Source organism: Blennius ocellaris, assembly GCF_963422515.1.
Source record: "Blennius ocellaris genome assembly, chromosome: 20".
Taxonomy (NCBI): Eukaryota; Metazoa; Chordata; class Actinopteri; order Blenniiformes; family Blenniidae; genus Blennius; species Blennius ocellaris.
Genome location: NC_137669.1, coordinates 4,269,121 through 4,289,965, shown reverse-complemented (window position 1 = coordinate 4,289,965; position 20,845 = coordinate 4,269,121). Strand labels below are relative to the sequence as shown.

The following is a 20,845-nucleotide window of genomic DNA, read 5'->3' as shown; positions in this document are numbered from 1 at the left end:
ACCTGGAATAGAAATACAACTTCATTATCGGTCCATTCTATTGAGCATATGTGTGTGGTTTTGTCACGGTTCGTGAACTCAATTGCACGGCAGACAAGAAGCTCAGTTCAAAAGTGTTTATTATAAAAACCACAGCAGAAGCGAAGTCAGGCAGTCCAAGGTCAAAACCAGTACAGGCGATAGAGGAGGAAATCCAGGAGGCAAAGTCAGGCAGGCAGAAGGTCAAAAAACACACAAAGGCAACATGAGGAAAAAATGGCGGGTACGAATGGTGTGAGAACGCAGACGAGCTGACAACCAGAGCTACGAGAGAGAGGGAACTAAATACACACACTGATGACAATAACAAACAGCTGTGACCAGGAGGAGGCAACAGGAGAGCACAGGGGCGGAGCTCAGGGGAACACAGGAGGGGACGAGTGAAAACTCTCAGGAAGGGAGGGGTGAGTGAGACCAGGATCATGACAGGTTTCATCACAAGAACAACCTATTTAGTATAGTATCATATGGCTTTGGTTACATCGTGACGTCAAAATTAGCTAAAAATATTAGCATAATGTGTAAAATCCGATCAGTATTCGATCAAAAGTCACTCAACATTATGTGTTGAGTTATGGTGTGGAAACATGGGGAAATAATTATACAACAAACATTGAGCTTATTTATTTATTTATTTTTTACTTCGGAAGGCTATTAGACTCATAAATCAAGCTGATTATTACTATGCTCCAACAAATCCTCTGTTTGCCAAATCATCGACGCTAAAATGCTAAAATACACAATATTGTCGACCTTAATACACTCGTATGTGTCAAATATACTATGAAATCCTTTAAATCAATAATGCTGAAAAAACTCGTTGTGGACAAGTTGTCCGTGCAGCAACTAACTACATCATGTTCGTTGTTTGTTTCTGTGTAAGTGGACATCGTTTTCAAAATGTTGCTGCCTTCATCTCCACCAACTAGCCTCCTCTTATCCGACGATATCCAGTCAATGCAGGCGGAGTCTCGATCTGTGGCTCGTCCAGCCTGCAGCGACCGCAACCAACAAAGTCGGACCGAGTGTTTGTTTCCCGCTCTGACGTCCACAATCAACTTCATTTTTCATCACAAAACACTGCAGAATCGACCCCTCGGAGAAAATCTACAGCTTGCCGCAACACCACTCCCCCCCCTCCACCTCCAGGGGGCAGTGATCGCTGTGACAGATTAATTCGTGCGACAAAACCCGGCTCTTGTTTCCCCTCAGGCGCGAGATAAACATTTGAATATTCAAACTCGATTGTTTTCATCTGCTGTTTTGAGATCTGAGCATAAAAACAATGATGTGAGGATGTGGAAGGCAAAAAAAAAAAAGATCTCCAGCTAACAGCAGGAGGAAATGTGTGAAACTTTGCTGGTTGAAACCAAATAAAAAGCCAGAACTCACTGAAGTAACAGGAGAAAAATATAGACCAAAAAGAACAAACTAAAAACCTAATTTCCTGATTCTTCCCCTCAAGTCCACCTTTGGGGAAAAAAATCTAATACAAAATGCATGGCAAAGCAAACCATAACGATGAAGGCTGATAAAATGTAAATTCTACAAAATAATTCCAGTGTTTGCTTTTGTTTTTTTGTTAAAAGTGAGTAATCCTTATCTGCGCTCAAAGTCATTTTCCAAGCAAACACATCAAATGTCGCCGATTCCAGTCTTATCGAATGTGAGTATCTGCAATTTCCTTTCGCTGAATGTCAAACGTCTCCGTGAACGAAGAGAAAAGAACAGAAGCGGCGTGACAAATCCAAGATGTTTCCCGTGTGACAGATGAAGGAAGACTGAAGGTTGGGACAGAAATGATTAGCGAAAACATGTAGAACGACCCGAGAGCTTTCAAGTTTTACCTCGAGTATCTTCAAAGAGGTAAGACGGGAAAAGTACAATTACACCAAGAAGGTGAAATGAGTTAATATATTAGAGAGATGGTTTGAAATTGGTAATTGGGGACTTTTTAGGGATAAAAGTGAAGCTTTGCAGTAAAGTTTGGAGGTTTTCACATCGGCCAATGAGCTGAAGGACTCTGGTACCTTGATCAAACCTCTAAATATTCTTCAAACACGTTTGTTTTTGGTTGGAAAAGCCAATATTCAGTTCTTGTCATGAGTTCATTAAGTATCCTGACCCGAGTATTTGCAAGATTTATTATGGGTCGATTTATTTCTTCCCTATTTCTTGTGGTTTTCTTCAATCAAATAAAGTAATCATAACTCGGGCTGCAACAACAGATCGATAAAACTCGATTAAATTAGATTATTAAAAGTGTGGCAACGAATTTCATTATCTCTTCGTTGCGTCGCGGAGCTTCGGAGCTTTGTCAATGCTGACTGGCTGAAATAAAATGAATGAAATAAAAAAATATCAATGCACAAACATCATTTATCACAGGGTCATAGGTCATCCGTTGTTACTGATGAACTCCTCACACCATCATTCACCCCAGTTCAATTGCAGACGTACCACCAACCTCGAATCACTCGTGCACAAAGCAACTTTTATTGCAGCGAGGGCGACCAAACTGTTTGTTCTCGTACAAACCCAAATTATACTCAACTTTTTAACGACGTGCGACAATTGGAGATTCTAAACAAACATAAAAAAAGCTCAACGTTTAACTGCATGTATCAAAAATGACACTTTGCATGTTCGCAGTAGATTCTATGGGGGACTCGAGGAAAAGCGCCACGATCCTCACACAGTCGGCAAGATGTCCGTCAGTCTGCTGGGTCCTGTGGTTTGATTTGATTATTTTCATGTGTGGAAACGCCACCTCACGGAGATATGGCGAGCCAAACGAGGATTTGACCGTCACAACACAGGAGGGGAGAAGAGGAATTCTCACTTTATCCAGGTGGACACAAGACAGTTGAGCGTGGGCTTCTCTCACACACACTCCCCAAACATGGAGACCCTTTCAAATAAAAAGTCTCTCCATATCTGGGAAGTGTGTGTGAGTTTTCAAAAAGTTTGAAAATACAAGCAAGAATTAAGCAGCAAAATGATGATAATGACTGGATTAAATAACTACAAAGCAAACATTTGACAAACAGTCCGAGCTGGAGTCTCTTTTAACAAAATGTCTGGATAACAAAACCGATGGCAGCACACTGTGTCGTGATCATTTATTCAATATCTCATGTGCAGCTTGTTCAACAGCAGCGCGTGATTCCTTTTAAAATTTTAATTACATAAAAATGGTTTGGGGCATGTAACAATACAGTGGATCATTTGGTCTGGGGCCATAAGGAGAGAGGAAAGAGTTTCATTTTGAAAATGCTCATTTCTAATTCAATTAGTCTGCATTGCATTTTAATTTGGAAAAATGCTTCACTCCCATGCTATACTCTGTCATTTCTTTTTTTTTTTCATACATCATTAAGCCTCTTTAAGATCTTTTCACACACCGTCCTGACGGTCTGTGGAACAATTAAGACCGTGTAAACCACACAAAGTTTAAATAACTTATATTATTTATTATCCGAGTCTGAACAATCGTTTATTTTGAAAAATGACCGAATTCTCGTTCTATGACTCAAGCTTGTCTCGGTCACGTGACTCATCAGCGCTGATATTTAATCCACAAGCGGCAAAATGAGTACAAAAAACACACGTCTTTGGAAAGTTCCTTTGCAAAGAGGAAAAGGCCCAGCGAGGAGACAGAAGAATAATGGACAAGTAAGTAGAAAGACACACAACAACACAGTGGATTCACATTTATTATTATCTTTACAACCACGTACATACCATAGTTTTTGCGTTGGTCGTATCATTTTATTTTGTAGTATTTATCCGCCACACCTTAAAGGCTGGTCCGGGAAAATATTGTCTGACATTAAACCGGTCCGTGGCACAAAAAAGGTTGTGGACCGCTGGTGTAAAGGTCAAATTTTCCAAAGATCTAATCAAGACCCCCACCTTAGGGTGTTTAGAAGCTCTTGTTTTGGTCTTGACTCGGTCTCGGGTTCAGTGATCTCGACTACGGCACTAATTCAAACTCCAACAGCTCAAAAACAAACCCGAGACTCTCAGTAGCGTGTTTTTAAATCAACAGACTCACTTCTAATTAAACTCTACTTTCTTTTCCCACAACTTCTCTCTGTGCTCCGCGTTTTACAAATGGAAAACGCTCAAGTCAGGATCACAGACGCAGTATGAATTCATCAAATTAAATATTTAAAAGCCTTTTTTTTCACACCTCTAGGTCTATATCAGCGGAGACGCCTCTCTATATAGAGAGGAATGTGAGCCATTCCGAGAATAAACACAGAGAACGCGTGTGTGAGTGTGGATATAAAGGCGGGAGGATCATCAACACCTTTTAAGAGTGAGCTTCAAATGAAATAATGAAGGTATTCTGCGTATAAAAGCATCTTGTTTACATCCTGTCTAACCATCTTTCTTGCTATATGTCAGTTTTAGTGCGCAATGTCAGCCTGTTTGCGAGAGTTCGACATTTAGCACAATAGGAACAGTTTCTTTCGACAGTAACGCAGCACCGAGGACAAGACAAAGTGTACTTTGGGGAAGAATAAAGGAGGAAGCACAGGTTCTCATGGCAGGGCAACATTTTTTAGGGATTGGAGAGTTTCCCTGTAAGACTAAAACACATTTTGTGAGCGACCTGTAATGTAAATGCAGTCGGGACATTTAAATCAGTCAATAAGCAGATTAAAGAAGAAGCTCCTGTCATATATCGGTGCATACTGTATGTCCACTTCCAGACTGCAGCCTCAGATTCATCGCGCCCTTTTGGCAGCCTTGCTTTTAAACCCACATTAGTGTAAATTAGCACCAATTTTTACTTTGGATCTGAGAGTGAGTTGCAAAGTTCAGACGCACGTCTCAAGAAACCTGCTGCTTGACGTTCCAACAGCAGAGTGCGTCTTCCTTTGAAATATATGTTGGACAGAAGCCTGGGACCGACTCCACCTCATAAGTTGGGCAGAGAAACACGGATGGAGGGATGAGGATCATCGGCGTATCACTCTTTGGCATGAGGGTCACGTCTCGGACTGGACTTCACTGTCTTCACTGGCAACCATGATCCACTTATTCAAATGAAATGTTTCACTCACTTGATTACCGCCGGCATGTTGTATGCGGCTAATTTATGCTAATGCTCCCAGGTTGACAAAAACGGAGATGCCCGCTGTCAATCTGTGGAGAAACGTCGCCAGCTCTGCCTCGCAGTGATTGGCTTATGGCAGAAAGTGGAGGGGACTGTTTGATACTGACCAGGTGTTTCTTTATTGGGGGCTTTATCTTTAGCTTTCCTTTCTCAAGGGACGTCAATCTTTTAGCCTCCCTACGACGTGGCACCAATGCTTAGTATGGTTGTGCTGATAAAACCAGATGTCCAGTGTCATTGCTTGAAGCCAGACGTGTTTGAAATTTTTGTCCTGTGAACTTTTAAATTTCAGTTTCTTTATCCCAAGAGTCTAAACCTTTTGGCCCTTCTGTAGCGGTTCACTAACACTTTCACAAAAGTATACCAAAATCAACATTTGAGCTTGTTTCTGTCATTTTCAAAAGGACTGTCAATTCTTGGCTGAAAAGGGCTTTTACAAAAGGATTGACTAAAATGGACAAAAAATAGCTAAAAACACAAGACTTGGGGAAAAATCCTGATGAAACTGAAAATGTAAAAAAAAAAATGTCGAAAAGGTATAGAAAGACAGCTAAAACCTCAAAAACCAGTCAGAAACACAGTTGAAAATGTAATAATGAAATTATAATTGAAACTTAAAAACATAAACACAACATATATCAAAAGTATATATGAAACTTTAAGAGCTGTGTTAGCCTCATTTTAAAGATGAAATGCTTGTGACTCCAGTTAAATTGTATGTGAAATCCTGGTTTAACCGTTTGTGCCATGATCAAATGCTAATGGGTTGCTAAGCTAAGCTAACAACTGCTAACCGCTGTTCACTGCCGCATGCCGTTATATTAGCTTTGTGGCTAGCCTAGTTAAGTCACATTGACCATTTAAGGTCTGTTGACGTGTGCTATTGATATTTCTGTTATAGACTTAAAAAAAAACAACTGTTATGGTGTCGCAGGAACGTTCATCTGCTTGGAAAGTGGGCGGAGAGTGCTCACTGACCTGATGACGAGGTCGCTGGAGTCGATGGCGGCGCCGTAGCGCGACCCCTTCAGGTTGCCCGAGTTGCCCACCACGGCGCACGTCCTGCAGCGCTCGGGGCCGGCGTCCATGTAAAGCACCTCGTCGGGGATGACTTGGAACAGCTCCTCCACCACCTCGGTGAAGTTGGCCGGCTGCCGCTCTGACTGCAACCACTGGTGACACAGCAACACGAGACAGGCCTCAGAAACTGAGAGAGAGAGAGAGAGAGAGAGAGAGAGAGAGAGAGCGGTGGCTCCGGGGCCACTTTAAGTAGAAGTGATTGAACAAGGGCAGTGGAGCTCGAGACACCGAGCACATTTCTGAAATAACCTCAGGGGCGGCTTAGCTCCGTCTGCAGGGGCTCTTTTAGCCTGGCCTTCTTCTGGTGGCTTTCAACTCAGAGAGACAGCAAATAAATGCAGGGATATGGGTGTGTGTGTATATATATATGTGTGTTTGTGTATATATATATATATATATATGTATGCGTAGCGAGGCAGCTACAAACAGGCAGCTACAAACAGAATGGAAAACAAATGTTCGGTAACCACCTCACCAAGTTCCCCTGAATGTAATTTACTCAACCTAAACGAAACGGCGACATCTAACGAGAATCCCGCCGGGCTCAGTAAACACCCGGAGGTCACGCCCTCGCCTCCCAGCATCCCCAGCCGAACCATCTGGCCCCGGTACCGCCGCCGCCGAGCGCCACGTGCCCCCGTCAGGCTCTCCGTGAGGCGCATTTCTCGAAAGCGGTATTGACAGGATGCAACCTTGCAGTAATTTTTCTATTCTTGCCTCTAATTGGACACGCTGCGAGGTGAATGTGGGAGTAGCCACGGCGCTGGAAGCCGTCCAGAGGAAGGTGAGGGGGAGCAGGGTGACGTACATCTTAGAGGAAAGGCTTCTCTAATTGAGAGCACTGTACTCTCATAACCCAACGTACAGGATCCACTATATATATTGATTTGATCCGATTAAAATATCCCCGGTGGTGCGATCAGTTAGGTGGACGATGTGGGTTTTAATTTACAAGAGAGTGGATTTAAACAAGAACTCCTCCACAAAGCAGTTTAACGGCTATCTGGCAACCCGAAGTCCGTTTTTATGTCTGCTGTGTTTTATGATCCCCGGTAGCCGGAGGTACATCGATTTAGATTGGAGCTAAAATGGAGTTTGATAGGACGGAATATCAGCAAATAACTGTACACGTCTGACTTTGCTGTCACTCCATATCCGAAGGTTTTTTTTTTTTTTTTCTTTCTTTCTTCTTCTCCCGAGCAGCCATTTAGCGGCGACACTCCGCAATCATACAGGTGACAAAATCCACCTGAAAGGAGGCAGAGATAAGGATCCCTGCACTCACTGCAGTGAGTCAAGAAAGAAAGTACTCTGAAGTTTAGTGTGGCACTGGAAGTTTTCCTGGTTTGTACCTGAGGAGCTCAGTTTTGGAAAAAAGATGTTGAGCAGTATACACAACTTTTTGTACCGTAGAGTTCCGAGCATATCAAAGCTCACCAACTGCTTATTCTATAATATATATTTCAATCTTGAACTGTGAAAATACTGCAATATGTATTGGTTTAAAAAAAAATAAAAATGTTTTTAATAAAAAAAAAGATAGTTCATAAAATTCTTGAAACTCATCTGATTTACATTTCTATTCCTATTTTGAGAAACGCGTTTGTGAACACACATTCTGAGCACTCGACACTTTTGCTTAACGATAGCTGACGGCAGCTTTATATTTATGAATCCATATTTTTTCATGAACACACAGCAACAGTACGTACGATTAAAAAAAAAAAAGACGAAGGCAGAGAAGAGGAGCACCGCTTCGTGTTTGAGCTTTACAGTCTGGACTCTATCCGCAATACTACAGACGTGCCGACAGTCTTCCTCTGCACGCTGGGGTTGCCTTCCACTCGCCGTGCACATGAAACAAAGCACCGGCGGGTTAGGGATGTTGGTTTCAAAGGTAGCTGGCGTCAATGAGCCGGCTCCTTTTCAACACACATGTCCATTTGTTTGTGTGATGTTTAGCTCCGGTGACCTGCTGGGTCTACAGGCCGGCTTCACACACAAATAAGAGTGAGGAAAAAAAAAAAACCCCAACAAGTATTCCACAGCGGTGCAACGATCTGCAGTGCATCGATTCCACAAGCAGTGTTGGCGCTGGTGGAGGTACATGATGCCAAACTAAATCCTAATTCGTGCTACACACAGGCCAGTCTAATCTAATGACCCAACAACCACAAATCCAAATGTTTCCCCTTTTTAGAAATACGATATGTCGACATTACACTATTTATAACATGGCCTCAGTGTTATAAAGGCAGTGATGACTGAAAAAAAAAAAAAAAAGACAAAACACGGGGAATTCATGCATTAATTCACAAATCTAACCAATGAGTGGACTTTGTGACAATCTGCAAAAAAGAAGTTAATTCCTCATGCCTGCAACATGTTTGGTACGAACTAGTTTTTAATGCTGCTAATCGTTAAAAAACAGCCACACCTTGTAAATCAACCATTTACTTTTTGGGGGATTTTTTTTTTTAAACACTTCGCATCCAATGGAAAACAATATTTTAAAGTGAAAGCATTTTCGGTGTCTGATTATGTGACGTGGAGCCACTGAAAATGAAACTTTTTGATAACGCTCCATGGAAACAGGGAAATATAAATTTTGGCCCAAAGAAAAAAAACCTGACTCCACTAGAGTGGAAGTGGTGGAGTGGTGGAGTGAACGCACCCCCAAGTCCATAGAAACTGGTGGGAAAAGCACAACTTTTTGAAAACGATGAGGGGGGCACTGAGGATGTAGGATGTGTTTTGGAGTGGCTCCCTGAAATGTGACTTTTTAATAATGTAATTTTACAGAAGGCCGTACCATCCGTGAACACTGGGCATTATAACTGCTCGTATTACACTTTTGACATTTTTGCTCTTCAGCTGCAACAACGAAAATGGCCGACCGGGCAAAATCTCACCTGGCTGAGACGAGTCGCGCTAAGTCCCGAATGTCTCCTGAGCCTGAAGATGATGGACGACATGCCTGCAGATATCATCTCCAAGTTGGACTCTGTCATCTCTGCGACCGTAAAACGGGAACTATCCGCGGCTTTGGGGCTTCTGGAGAGTAAACCTGAAGCTCATGGCGAGACGGTAGCCTGGAGCTATCGGCTAACGAGCGACTCAGCTCGCCGAACCCCGGGCTGCTAAGCTAACCACTCGAGTCGAGGCGAGGTGTGAGAGGTGCGAGGACCTGGAGGGCTGAAGGCGCAGAAGGTCCCCGTCCTACCGAGTTTACAGCCGAGTTCCACAAGGAATCACCTTGACCTGAAGAATAAATCCCCTGCTTCTAAAGTGACACTGAACGTACCAGAAGACAGGCTCGATCGCTGCTCTTTCAATGAATCTGATCCTTCATTAAACACTGCAATGCACTCGTGTTGTGATTTGTTACATTATTAATACAGAATTCTGGTCTTTAATGAATTTTTAATCATTAAAAAAAAAACTGGCTTTGGCGGATAGATAAATCAATGACTGAATCAAATGAGGTCAAACAGGATTGAGAGGTTTCTGCTCAGCGAGCGACTACAGTCATTGTGGTCGTGCTGCAGCGCTTTACTCTTCGCTTCACACCGAAACAAGTCGTGGGTTCGAGTCTGGGCTGCGACTCCGGTTTCCTTCACAGCCCAAACAACATGAACAACGCAAGAAATGTTGGGCCTCGAAATAACCCCATCGCATGGTTATTTCTACAAAATACATTATGTAATATGTCAACAAATGGTTGTTTGTCAGTTGACAACACTTACATAGATATTTTAGTTCATAACAAAAATTTTAAAAGTGTATCAGTTTGTCAAATCTTCATTTGCTGCTTCTTTTCAAGCAAAGTTTGCTGTTATTTAATAATATTGAATATTTTTTTTTCTTTTTTTCATCTTCACCCCAACCTTTGTTGGCGATGGTAACTCTCCCATCCAAAATACCTTTTTTTAATAGGCAAACTGCACACAAGTTGCAAAACTGGGTGATATTTCCAAGAAATGCAGCTGTATGTATGTATTAATACATTATTGGCTGCAGTTATTACATATTTAAAGGATTATTTAATACTACTTCAATCATGTAATAAGATATTACATAATACATGATACAAGCTAAGACATTTTTATTTTACTACCTTTTTTGAACCTTGAAAAGGGTCAAAATTATTATATAAATTGATGCAAACTTTGCCAAAAGACATTAAGATGCTTGGAGCTACTGAAAAGCAACTTTAAAAAGTTTTGACGGTATCTTTGTGGAAATGTGGGGCAACTTTTGTGAAAGCACCGCTGCACATGCAGTAAACAATAAACAGTTTCATCTGTCCATAAGAATTTCCATGTTTTATTATTGTTGTTGTTGTCATTCTCTGTGTAGATGTGTGTTTGGTTTCAATCCAAAAACAAACAGCAGTACCCACTAGTGACATGCTAACTGCATTGTCGTTAGTGTTTCTGACGTTTTCGTAAGAGATTGTTACGAAACTGTTTGTATTTTCACGTGAGACGCGCTTTTCACGGGGCCTGAGAGAGAGATGGTGAGAAAAGACACAACACTTTCCCGATCCAACCGCGTCACGTGTTGAGACGGTTGGATATGAGAACAAATTGTGCGTGGGAGTTGGCTTCACAACACAATCCTGGTAAAGATCCCTTGGATCGGGAAACAATCGATGTGAAGAAAACAAACCCTCCTAATGTAATCCCTCCTCTCTACCCACCATCTCGTCTGTTTCCAGCCGAATGTGCAGTTTCACTCTAAACCCCACTTCCCGACCCCTTTGCATAGAGCCTTACCTGCCACCACCTGAAGGTGTCGTCTGAGAGGACGCTGTTCTCGCGGGTCATCAGCGGGTGGATGGACTGGTTGAAGCGCTCGGCGAACCACGACTCGTCCTCCGGCTCGGCGATGCAGCGGCGGCAGGCGCACGGCCCCCTGGAGAAGAAGTTGTCGGACAGGCGGAAGGCGTACTTGAAGAAGTAGATGGAGGGGTCCCGCAGGGTGTAGCTGAACAGGAAGGTGGTGAAGGTGATGGCGAAGAACAGGAGGACCAAAGTCCGCACTTTCCTCCGCTTGGGCAGAGACATGTTGCACACGGTCAAGATCAGTTGGCGGGAAACTTCGGGGGAGCGGCGGCCCAAAATAGCGTCATGATGAATGGAGAGTCTCGGCGGTCCGGGGAGGAAAGCAGCCCGGCCGGCTGCAGATACGCCTCTGCTCTTGATTTTTTTCCACAGGATTTGCTTCAGAAACGCACCAGAAGAAAATCCATCCGGGGGGTTTTGTTGCAGGTTTGTAGGGGATCAGAGGAAGGTAAACCCGCCGCTGGATGCCCAGCTCAGTCCCGTTCAGTCACTTTCATCGACCGCTCAGATGTTGACTCCTCGAGGTCAGCGACGGAACGTGTCGTCCATTCTTTAATGATTCACCTGGAAAGCAAACAGAGGCACAGTGTTGTTGACGGCAGCTTTTATCACGTTGAACTCAAAGCGTCACCGGCGCTCAGTGTTGTAATTTCGCAGCACCAATAGTTCCAGGACGAGCCTGTAACACGGTGTGAAAAACAGCTGTCCATCTTCTTCTTTTTTTTTTTTTTTTTTTGATTTATCACAGTTTTTCCCTCCCCTAACACCGCCAAATTACACCGACTGCAGCACAGTCTCTCTCTCCCTCCCTCCTTCTCTCTCTCTCTCTCTCTCCCTCTCTCTCTCTCTCTCTCTCTCTCTCTCTCTCTCTCTGCTCTTCAAAAGACCATCAAACTGCAGGGACGTCTCCGCTGAAAATCACTGCAACAAAACAGAAAGTCATCGGCCCTTTTCACGTCAATATCTGGAAGCGCCTTTTATTTACTGAGGTAAGATGAAAGGACACTGATCAGGTACACAACACACACACACACACACACACACACACACACACACACACACACACACACACACACACACACACACACAGACATACAAACACATTTATTAAGTGCTCATTAGGGAAATCACGTCGTTCATGGTCTTTCACTTTGAAAGTGGGCAATTAAAACGTCCAAACATGGACTTATAACATCTTTTTTAACAAACGGGCTAATCACTTAAACCAGGCGGCCGCTTCTGCGTTACGTGTGGGAGGACTGTGTGCACGGGGTCAATAAACACTAACGTGGTACTATATACTATTGTAATAGATAAAAAACAAAAAAAAAACTACTCAGTTGTTGCGGAGGAAAGTAGTTTTACATCTCGCGCTTCAATGTCATGCTAAAACACAGCAGTTCCATTTGACCGGGAACATATTGAGACTTTAAGACCGCAAAAAATCCTTGAAATAGTTAAAATGCTGAAACTCATGGATGAATAGTTAAAAAAACAAAAAAAACAAATCTGAAACAGCCTTCGAGGTGAAGACCAAAATACCAAAAAAATACAAAAGAGTTGATGTCAAAAGTCAATAAAGGCCGAATGCAAAAGGTGGCCTGAGGATTTACCTGCTTGGATATTGTCAGAAAATAACAATAAACCACCTTCAACTACCAGAGTCTCATCGATCCGTCCATTCGTCCACCCACCCGAAAAAATATTCTTTAAACTAGAGACTTTTGGCATTAGAACTCTTATTAACACCCCTCGCCCAACACACACACACACACACACACACACACACACACACACACACACACACACACACACACACACACACACACACACACACACACACACACACACATTTTTACTTTTCATGCATATTTCAATATTTAATTTATTTATTAACGTGACACCCCATGTTTTTCATTATCAGACTGAGGTTGTAGACGTCTCAATGTGACAGGATGAATCCAGTGCTGGTTGTTGCTCGGTCCAGCACACTTTTCTATAATTCATCATATTCATCAACATTTCCACACCACATTTCCTCAATCAAAGCCATTTGGGAGACGACTGATCATCGGAGAAGGTGAAGCGACGGGGGCAAAAAAAAAGAAAATTACAAATAAAAACCCAGCTGTGGTGCAGCAGTGAAGTCGAAGGTACTGTGGGAGTCACTGAGGTCATCAGACTCACGCTGGTGACAAAAATTCCCCAGAATACAATCGAGTAAAAAGCGGGATTTTTGTTTCCCTCAGACCTCGGCTTTTTCACATGTGAACAAAGCAGGCGAACCCCCCGGGGTTCCAGTTTCTACATGAAAAGGCCACCTCTGCCTCTAAGCCGGGGCTCTGGTTTTCCATACCGATGCTCGGCTGCGTGTCGGGATTCCACAAATACGTCTAGATTTAGCAAATGGCAGACGTACAACAGAGACAAAATGCTGTCATCTGTGCACGAGGTAGAAAATACCCCGGAACAGTCGCTACCTGCGCCCTGCATGCTCCGAACTGTTGCACCCTCTACACAGGAGATTGGTTGTGGGAGAGCCAATTACAAACGGAACGAGGCGGCGCCGCTTTCCTCGTTAGAAACTGATCTGGTCTTTCGAAGACGATCGCATTGGAGACGGCTTGATTTCAGTCAGAAACACATTCATCTGCTGCACTCAAGCTTTGTTTACAAGTGAAAAACGTACATGTTTGCTTTGATTGTTTGAAGTCACTCAAAGCTTCTTGAAAACGCTCCTGTGTACACGCCGGAAACCCTGCGCAACGTGGCGGTAGTAAATAGTTCTTCTGCACATGCTCAGTAGATGGACGATAACAGCCAATGGTGACCTCCGGAGTGTCGTGACTCCCGGTCTCTGGTCTCTGTTGACGGTTCATGTACTTGCCAGTGTTCATGACTAGTGTGTATCGTTCTCTGTATGTGTGGTTTCAATGCAAAAACATTGAGCAGCACCCACTAGTGGCCCAACATGCAAACAACTTCTTTTTTCAGAAAATTGCCATGGAAATACAAAATGAAAAAAAAACAAAAAACCCCGATGCGTTTTGTGTAAAGTCGGAAGTAGATCCGTCGTGTTATTCCTGGCTGATGTATACGACCAGAGCCGGCGACGGTCCGACCTGGACAGTTTGACACGGATACCTGGGGAAACTGATAATGGACACATCAATGAGCTGCTTCCATAAAACAGGCTGTTGACTCCATTCCGTTTGAAGGGTTGAAGGATTGGGAGCGGAGGTATGGGGGGGTGGGGAGTGGGGGGGTGGGGTGTGTTAGGTGGAATATATTCTGAAACAGGTGGCGTCTCCCAGCTTTTGACAAGCGTCATCTCACCGTCGACCTTGTCCGACCAAATGGCGCGCTGATCAAAGATCGGCAAGCTGAGACAGCAAAGCGTCTGTTCAGGAGGAGGAGGAGGAGGAGGAGGAGGAGGAGGAGGAGGAGGAGGGTAACCGGGGGAGAGAAGCAAGCAGCAGGGCGGGATCAAGAAAAGTGTGTGATGTGATGTTTTGTTTTGGGGTTTTTTAAGTCGTCAACTTTTCCATGTCGCTGCAGTGAAAAGTTTCTTCAGTTTGTGTTCAGCGGAAATTGTTGTTCTTGTTCTTTCCTCTGCTACTCGCAAACAATCTGAGGAGGCAGGTTTGTGTTTTATGGGATATATGAGGAGGGTCTCAGCCTGGAGCTCGGTGATGGAGGGAAAGCAATATTTGGATTTTTCCATTTTGCTTGATTTTGCTTACGCAGGCATCTTCCTTGAGATGCAAGTTTTCATGTTCAAGAGCCACATACTGTATAGAACAAGGACATATATCAGAGTACGTTATGGTACCATGTCTGACTTTAATTTTAAGAATTAAATAGGAACAATTACAATAAGAGCCTTTGGATATTTTTCAATCTGACATTCATCTCATCTGTTGTTATCATTAGTAATATAATTCAATTCAAATGTATTTCCATAGCGTCATACATATACTTACATAAAGTAGATTGCTACGGCCGTGGTGGGCATAGCATTTCAGACAAGTTGAGCTTTCTTCCCCGTTTCCACGGAGACAGAGTCCGTGCGTTTTCAGGAAGGCGCATTTTCTTGCATTTCCATGGAAACGTAGTCGGATCATTTCAGAAAAGTTGCGTTTCCTCCTCCTTTTCCAAGGAGACGGACGCAAGAGTTCCCACAATTTGCATTTCCAGTGACTCCGAGCACGGTTGCCATGGAGACGGACACCAAAAACACGGGAGGAGTTTCACGTGAAACGTTGTCGTGTGAACGATCCCCACATAATGCACGCAAACTGACAATGCACGCTTCATACGGGGCGACAGGATTTTAGCCAATCAGACGGAGAGTCGTCACTTGAATACTGATTCAACTAACTGGTGCTAATGTCTTCCTTTTTCTGACAATTTGCACCACAACCCGGTAAAACAAGTCAGTTCAACAACTGTGCTATAAATTCCGCCCCCACAAAGGTGATAACATTTTAATGGAGCCCATTAAAGAGCCTTTAATCGACTATGCGTTGAAATGCCGAGGATGTAGTTTGCGCTCTTCTTAATATTTCAGTCACCCAATCGCTCTACACGAAACTGGCTGGTTGTATGAGAATATGACTGAGGAGGCTTCTGAGTGGCATTTAGAAACACATAACCCGCTTCCTGTTGTCACTCCTACTCTTTCCAAACCATCGCCCTCCTTCCTTTGTGCCGACAGTGCGAACGAGGCTCGTTTAAAGATTTAATCCACATACTTAATCAACAGTACTTTGTAAACGACGGACAATTAAACAAACCACAAAATGCATTTTAAGGCCTTCGAGATCCTTCTCTTCAAGTTAGATTAGATTGTAAAAATGATTTCTGCATCCAGTCGGAGGGCAAAAGTCCCGTCTCTGGCTGCTTTACAATTCTCGATCTAATGGACAATGAAATTGATAACGGAAAAGAATGAGCGCAGTGAAGAGTAACAAGAGAGGCGAGTGAGCCCATTAGGGGGAAAAAAAAAATCTGAATACTCCAGTTCTATGAAATTATTAGTGTGCTGCAAGAACCCGAAAAGGACTTTAAAAACTGTGAAGTTCTGGTGCCAGGAGAATGAACTTGTGTTGTAAAAGCAGAAGGGAGTGAAGTGAGGAAGAGGAGGAAAAGCAGCTGAGACCGAGGAGCTGCAGGGGATTCCTCCAATAACAGGAAAACTGAAGATTGTAGAAGGAAGAACTGCTGGGATTCACTATGTCCAGGCCACCGTGGACAAAACGGGACGGACATGAGACAACGCAGGGGGACAGGACGTGCAAACGTAACCGGTCATGATTGCCGTGCCAAAGATTTTTAAACCGCCAAAAACGTTGCCACGGTAGCCGCAGTGCGGATGAGAAACTCAGTAGCCCGTTTGGCTGAACATCACATCACACGGAAGCGCGTAATTGGCCGAAATAGAACTTGGAGGCGGTCCGTAGTGGGACGGGAAGCTAAACAGGAAGTGACGTTTCGTGTGCGTTCCGTCACGGCCGTTTGGTAGGGGAGTTTCATTCCAGTCTGAGAAATCAACGACAGAACAGCTTCTACAAGCTCGGCCACCGAAAAACAAATGAAGCGGTATGAACGTACCCAGCGAAACTCTCAGGATACCATGATTACCTTCACTTCTGGTGGCCCTTTGGGGCATAAACGTGCTTTAAAACTTCTTTTACACTTGATTGGGAAGGTGTCTACGTTTAGCCCCTGTTTGCAAGACACTGTTTTCAAAGTTAATTTATTTGTAGCGCACTGTGAACTGCCCTGTGTTTGAATGGTGCATCTACCTTGCCACAATTCGTTCGTCTGTTTGCGCAGAGACACTGAGGCCATGTTTAGAAATATCCGGGTATTTAAATTTTTTTTTGATTGGCTATCATGGCTTCATGCTTCTCGCTACACTGCCCCCTACAGGCTTGGCATCCTCATAGCATCACTGAACCAGGTGTATATGCAGGTCCATGTCAATGAAGATTTTTTTTTGTAAACATAGACGGGTAAATATGAGTTTTTGTAAAAAGTCAGGTACATGTCAACATGGCCTGCAAACACAACTTTTTAAAAGCACTCTGTCTCCATGTAAATAGGGAAAAGGCAAACTCTGTTTCTGCATATAAGCCAGTAGATATTAATAACATTTGTCTCCAGTGTCATGACACCCAGTCCACATTGTTCTGGGACTTGGTAGTTTATAGTTGACAGTCACCATAATAACAATCCTACTTCTCCATAGGGATGTTCATATACTCCTATTGTTAATGTTTAGAAGTCAACTAGTAAGGTTGGTAAAATAGTCATTAAATATAAACTTTAAAGACTTTCTTCGTTGTGGTGCAGATAAAAAGGTCTATATTATCACAAAACTGAAAATGAGTACAATCTCAAGATAAAGCCAATTTTAATTCAACTTCCTGGTGCAAAATACAGTCAAATGTCCCCGAAACTTCTCCTGTAGCTGTTGCATTGTGCATGTTTTTACAAACTCCAATCTACTTGGTGGATCGACGGTCCGGATTGGAGCCTTTCGCTGCCCAGTTTTGGCCCGCGGGCCTTTTGTTTTGATACCTCTGCTCTAAAGTGACCTGAGTCTTATCATCTGCTTAAAACAAAGTCCACATGAGGAAACACACCAGTAAATCACAGGCTTCTCTTATTACGCGCCAGCATCTTTTGTCACCTTTCATTTTTGCATTAAACTCGAACTCTTACTTTTCCCCCTCTGAGCTCTGCCGTTCGCCGCCCCGCTGTGCAGTCAGACGAGCCTCTTCCGAGTGAATAATGGGCCCTACTTTATATATTTTCAAGCCGGTCTCACCACCACCCGAAGAGGAGAATTTACATAATGGGAGCCTCTGTCTGAATGACAAGAGGCCATTACGCTGGGAGACTGATAAAGCCGGCCAGGTTGCATGCGCCACGTGTGGAAATGGGGCTTGAGAGACGGAGGAAGCGGCCTCACGGCTCAATTTCTTCGCGTGAGCAATATTGAGGCGGATCGCCGAGTGAGGAAACCCGAATCTCTGCTCTCATCAACATTCAATATCAGAAACCGCAGCAGACGGGATGAATGAGCAGAGATGTTAAAGGCACCCGCGAAGAAATCCAGAGGGATTTTCTGTGAAATTTCTGCTCCATAACTAATAATATCAGTCAGAGAATAAAAAATGAAAAGGCTCCAGATTTCTTTTTTTTTTTTTTTACATTTGATGGCATCACATCTATGAGGCTTCACGCTCTGGTCTCTGCCTTTGGTGGGGAGTATTTCATTTTCACAGATATTGACTTTCAGCTCTTATTTTAATAAAGAAAAAGAAGAAGAATACGGAGGAGGAGGAGGGAAGGAGGCCCGCTTGTGTTTCCCGCGCGAGCGCAGACAGAAGTACCAGGAGGGGATAGAAAGGTGTGCGCCGAGTCCTCCGACGAGGTCTGAATAAATGAGGAAAGCGTTGTTTGAGGTCAGGATCGAAGACGCGGATGTGGCGCTGGGTCGGCCGTCGGATTATCAAAGGTGGCTCGTATGAAAAGGGGCCTTCAATGGAGGCTCCATTTACTCTTGTGTGCCTTTCAAAAGCGCAGGTCTTCACTGTAAAGCCGCTGCGCTTTCACCCGACGATGTTTCACACGTCTGCTGGCTTCACGCTCTCTCCTCCGCATTCAAAGGGTTGAATAGAATATGCAAACCGGTTCCATTTAAAATGCTGCTGTTTATCTAACACAACGACGTTTTGAAGGTGACAGTGCTCTTTGCCGGCAGCGATGTGTTATTCATGCATTTTTAAAATGAACTGGGATTTATGTTTGGCGTCTAGACTCCAGCGTCGGAGCCGTTGTTTTTCTCTCATCTGCCACAGCCGAACGTCGACACCGTCGAAATACACTTTGGAGACGAGTCCGCCAACACTGATGCCGCGCACAGTCATCAAATCCGCTTTAATGGAATCAATCAGCGAGCGATCCACGATCAACGTAACATTTTTACAGTCTGGAGACCCGAGCTGCTCAAGTTTTGTATAAAATGTCTAAAATTTTAAACAGCTGATTTGCTGAATGCACCAACTAACAGGCCTACAAAATAAGATTCTACGTTTTAACAACAGGGTTTCAACTGAAAAGGCAAAGCTGTCGTTTACATGAAAATGGTGCTCGGAGTCAATGACAATGCAACTTTTTGAAAGTGCCATGTCTTTGTATAAAGCAGGGGAAATGCTGGATTGATTTTCACAGCAAAAATATTCACTATGTGCATTCAGTTTATAGCACTTAAAGATTCATACTTGTTTTTTGTACAATTTCTTTAGGCAAAATGGGTCTAGGCTGAAGCCAAGGCTTATTTTTTGCCAATCCATTAAAAATCCATAAAGTGAAGCAGCAAAACCAGTGATACAAGAGAAAAAAAATAAAAAAAAACAAAACATAACAGTAATAATACAAAAGAAGACAAAACTCAAACGTACTCTGTCATTCTACTTAATCATTTCTGATTTCAGTCATTTTTCATTGTAACTATTAATTATTTTACATTTCAATGATTTTTATGAAGCACAACAGAAATTTACACAAGTTTAAGTTCTCGCTAAGACTCAGTCTCCATGGAAACGGGGGGAAGAAAAAACCTTTGGGAAATGATTGAACTCCGCGGAAACAGGGGAATGCAGAAGTTTTTCGAAACGCTCCAAACCCGATTCCATCTTACTTTGAAACGGGGAAAACGTAGATTTTCTGAAACGCTGCAAACGAGCATGAGCACCGCAGCCGTAGTAAATAGTTCTTCAGACACAGGTCGGATTGTTTTTCCTTCGCACCACGTAGATTGTTAACGTTTATAGAGTATTGTTCTCTGCGTGCAAGTGTACGTGATTTCATCAGCAAAAACAACCAACAGTGCCAACTTGTGGCCTGACATGCTCACTGCAGCGTTTTTAACGTTTCTGCCATTTTCGTGTAAATGGAAATTGTTTGCAAAACGTTGTCATATAAGTACAAAATAAGTCAATATTACCCCTCTTTGATTTGGTGAAATATGAAAAAAAAAGACCAACTATATTGTTAGAAAAAAGAACCTACATTTATATTTGCTAATTGATCCAAAGGCTTCAATGTGTTACAGAATGAGAACAGTGTGTTTCCTGTTTTCCCTTCATCATTTCAATCATTCCATTATTGAACTGAAAGAAAATCTGCATAATGTCTGTACTCCTTCTTGAGACCCCCTTCTTGAAATTCAGCAATTTCCCCAAAATGCTACCATTGATCTGGCAGGTTATAAGTCAATCCTCCTTTTGATCAAAGATTTTTCACTGCACTGTCTGTTGCAGAGGCTCTGAAGAATTCATTTGAATCCATATTGCACCACTTAACTTTGTCGCCGTCATCTCACGACACATTTAATGGAGTAAATCAATGACAGCAACAACAACAAAAAGCATATGGTATGTAAATAAAAGCTTTTTAGGGGATTTCTCCCAATACATACACATGCCACACACATGCCAGGGCTCCGTTCATGCTGCGTTTTTTTTTTTTTTTTTCGTGAATGGATGACATTAATGACATTTTATTCTTGCACAATCACGTCGTTCATCATGTTAGGGTGCAATTCAGCTTCTGTTTTCATCGAGCTGTGAACTTTTAAGATTGTAAAAACCACACAGTGTAACGGGCAGTAATCAACTTTTCTTTGGTTGAGATTTTAAGTATTCTTTTTTTTCTTGCATTGTGGAAATCAAAGGGC

At 43.0% G+C, this 20,845-nt stretch overlaps 1 protein-coding gene across 1 annotated transcript in view; it reads right to left on the bottom strand.

The window, feature by feature from the left end:
• Positions 1–11,316, bottom strand: part of LOC308144645 (CMP-N-acetylneuraminate-beta-galactosamide-alpha-2,3-sialyltransferase 1-like) — a gene marked incomplete at both ends in the record, with an annotated part of 38,632 nt that extends 27,316 nt beyond the window's left edge. Inside the window, 2 exons of the mRNA XM_080515820.1 lie at positions 6,146–6,339; positions 11,026–11,316. Coding sequence (XP_080371946.1) covers positions 6,146–6,339; positions 11,026–11,316 — 485 coding nt within the window. The remainder of the gene's footprint in view (positions 1–6,145; positions 6,340–11,025) is intronic.
• Between the last annotated feature and the right edge of the window lie 9,529 nt (positions 11,317–20,845).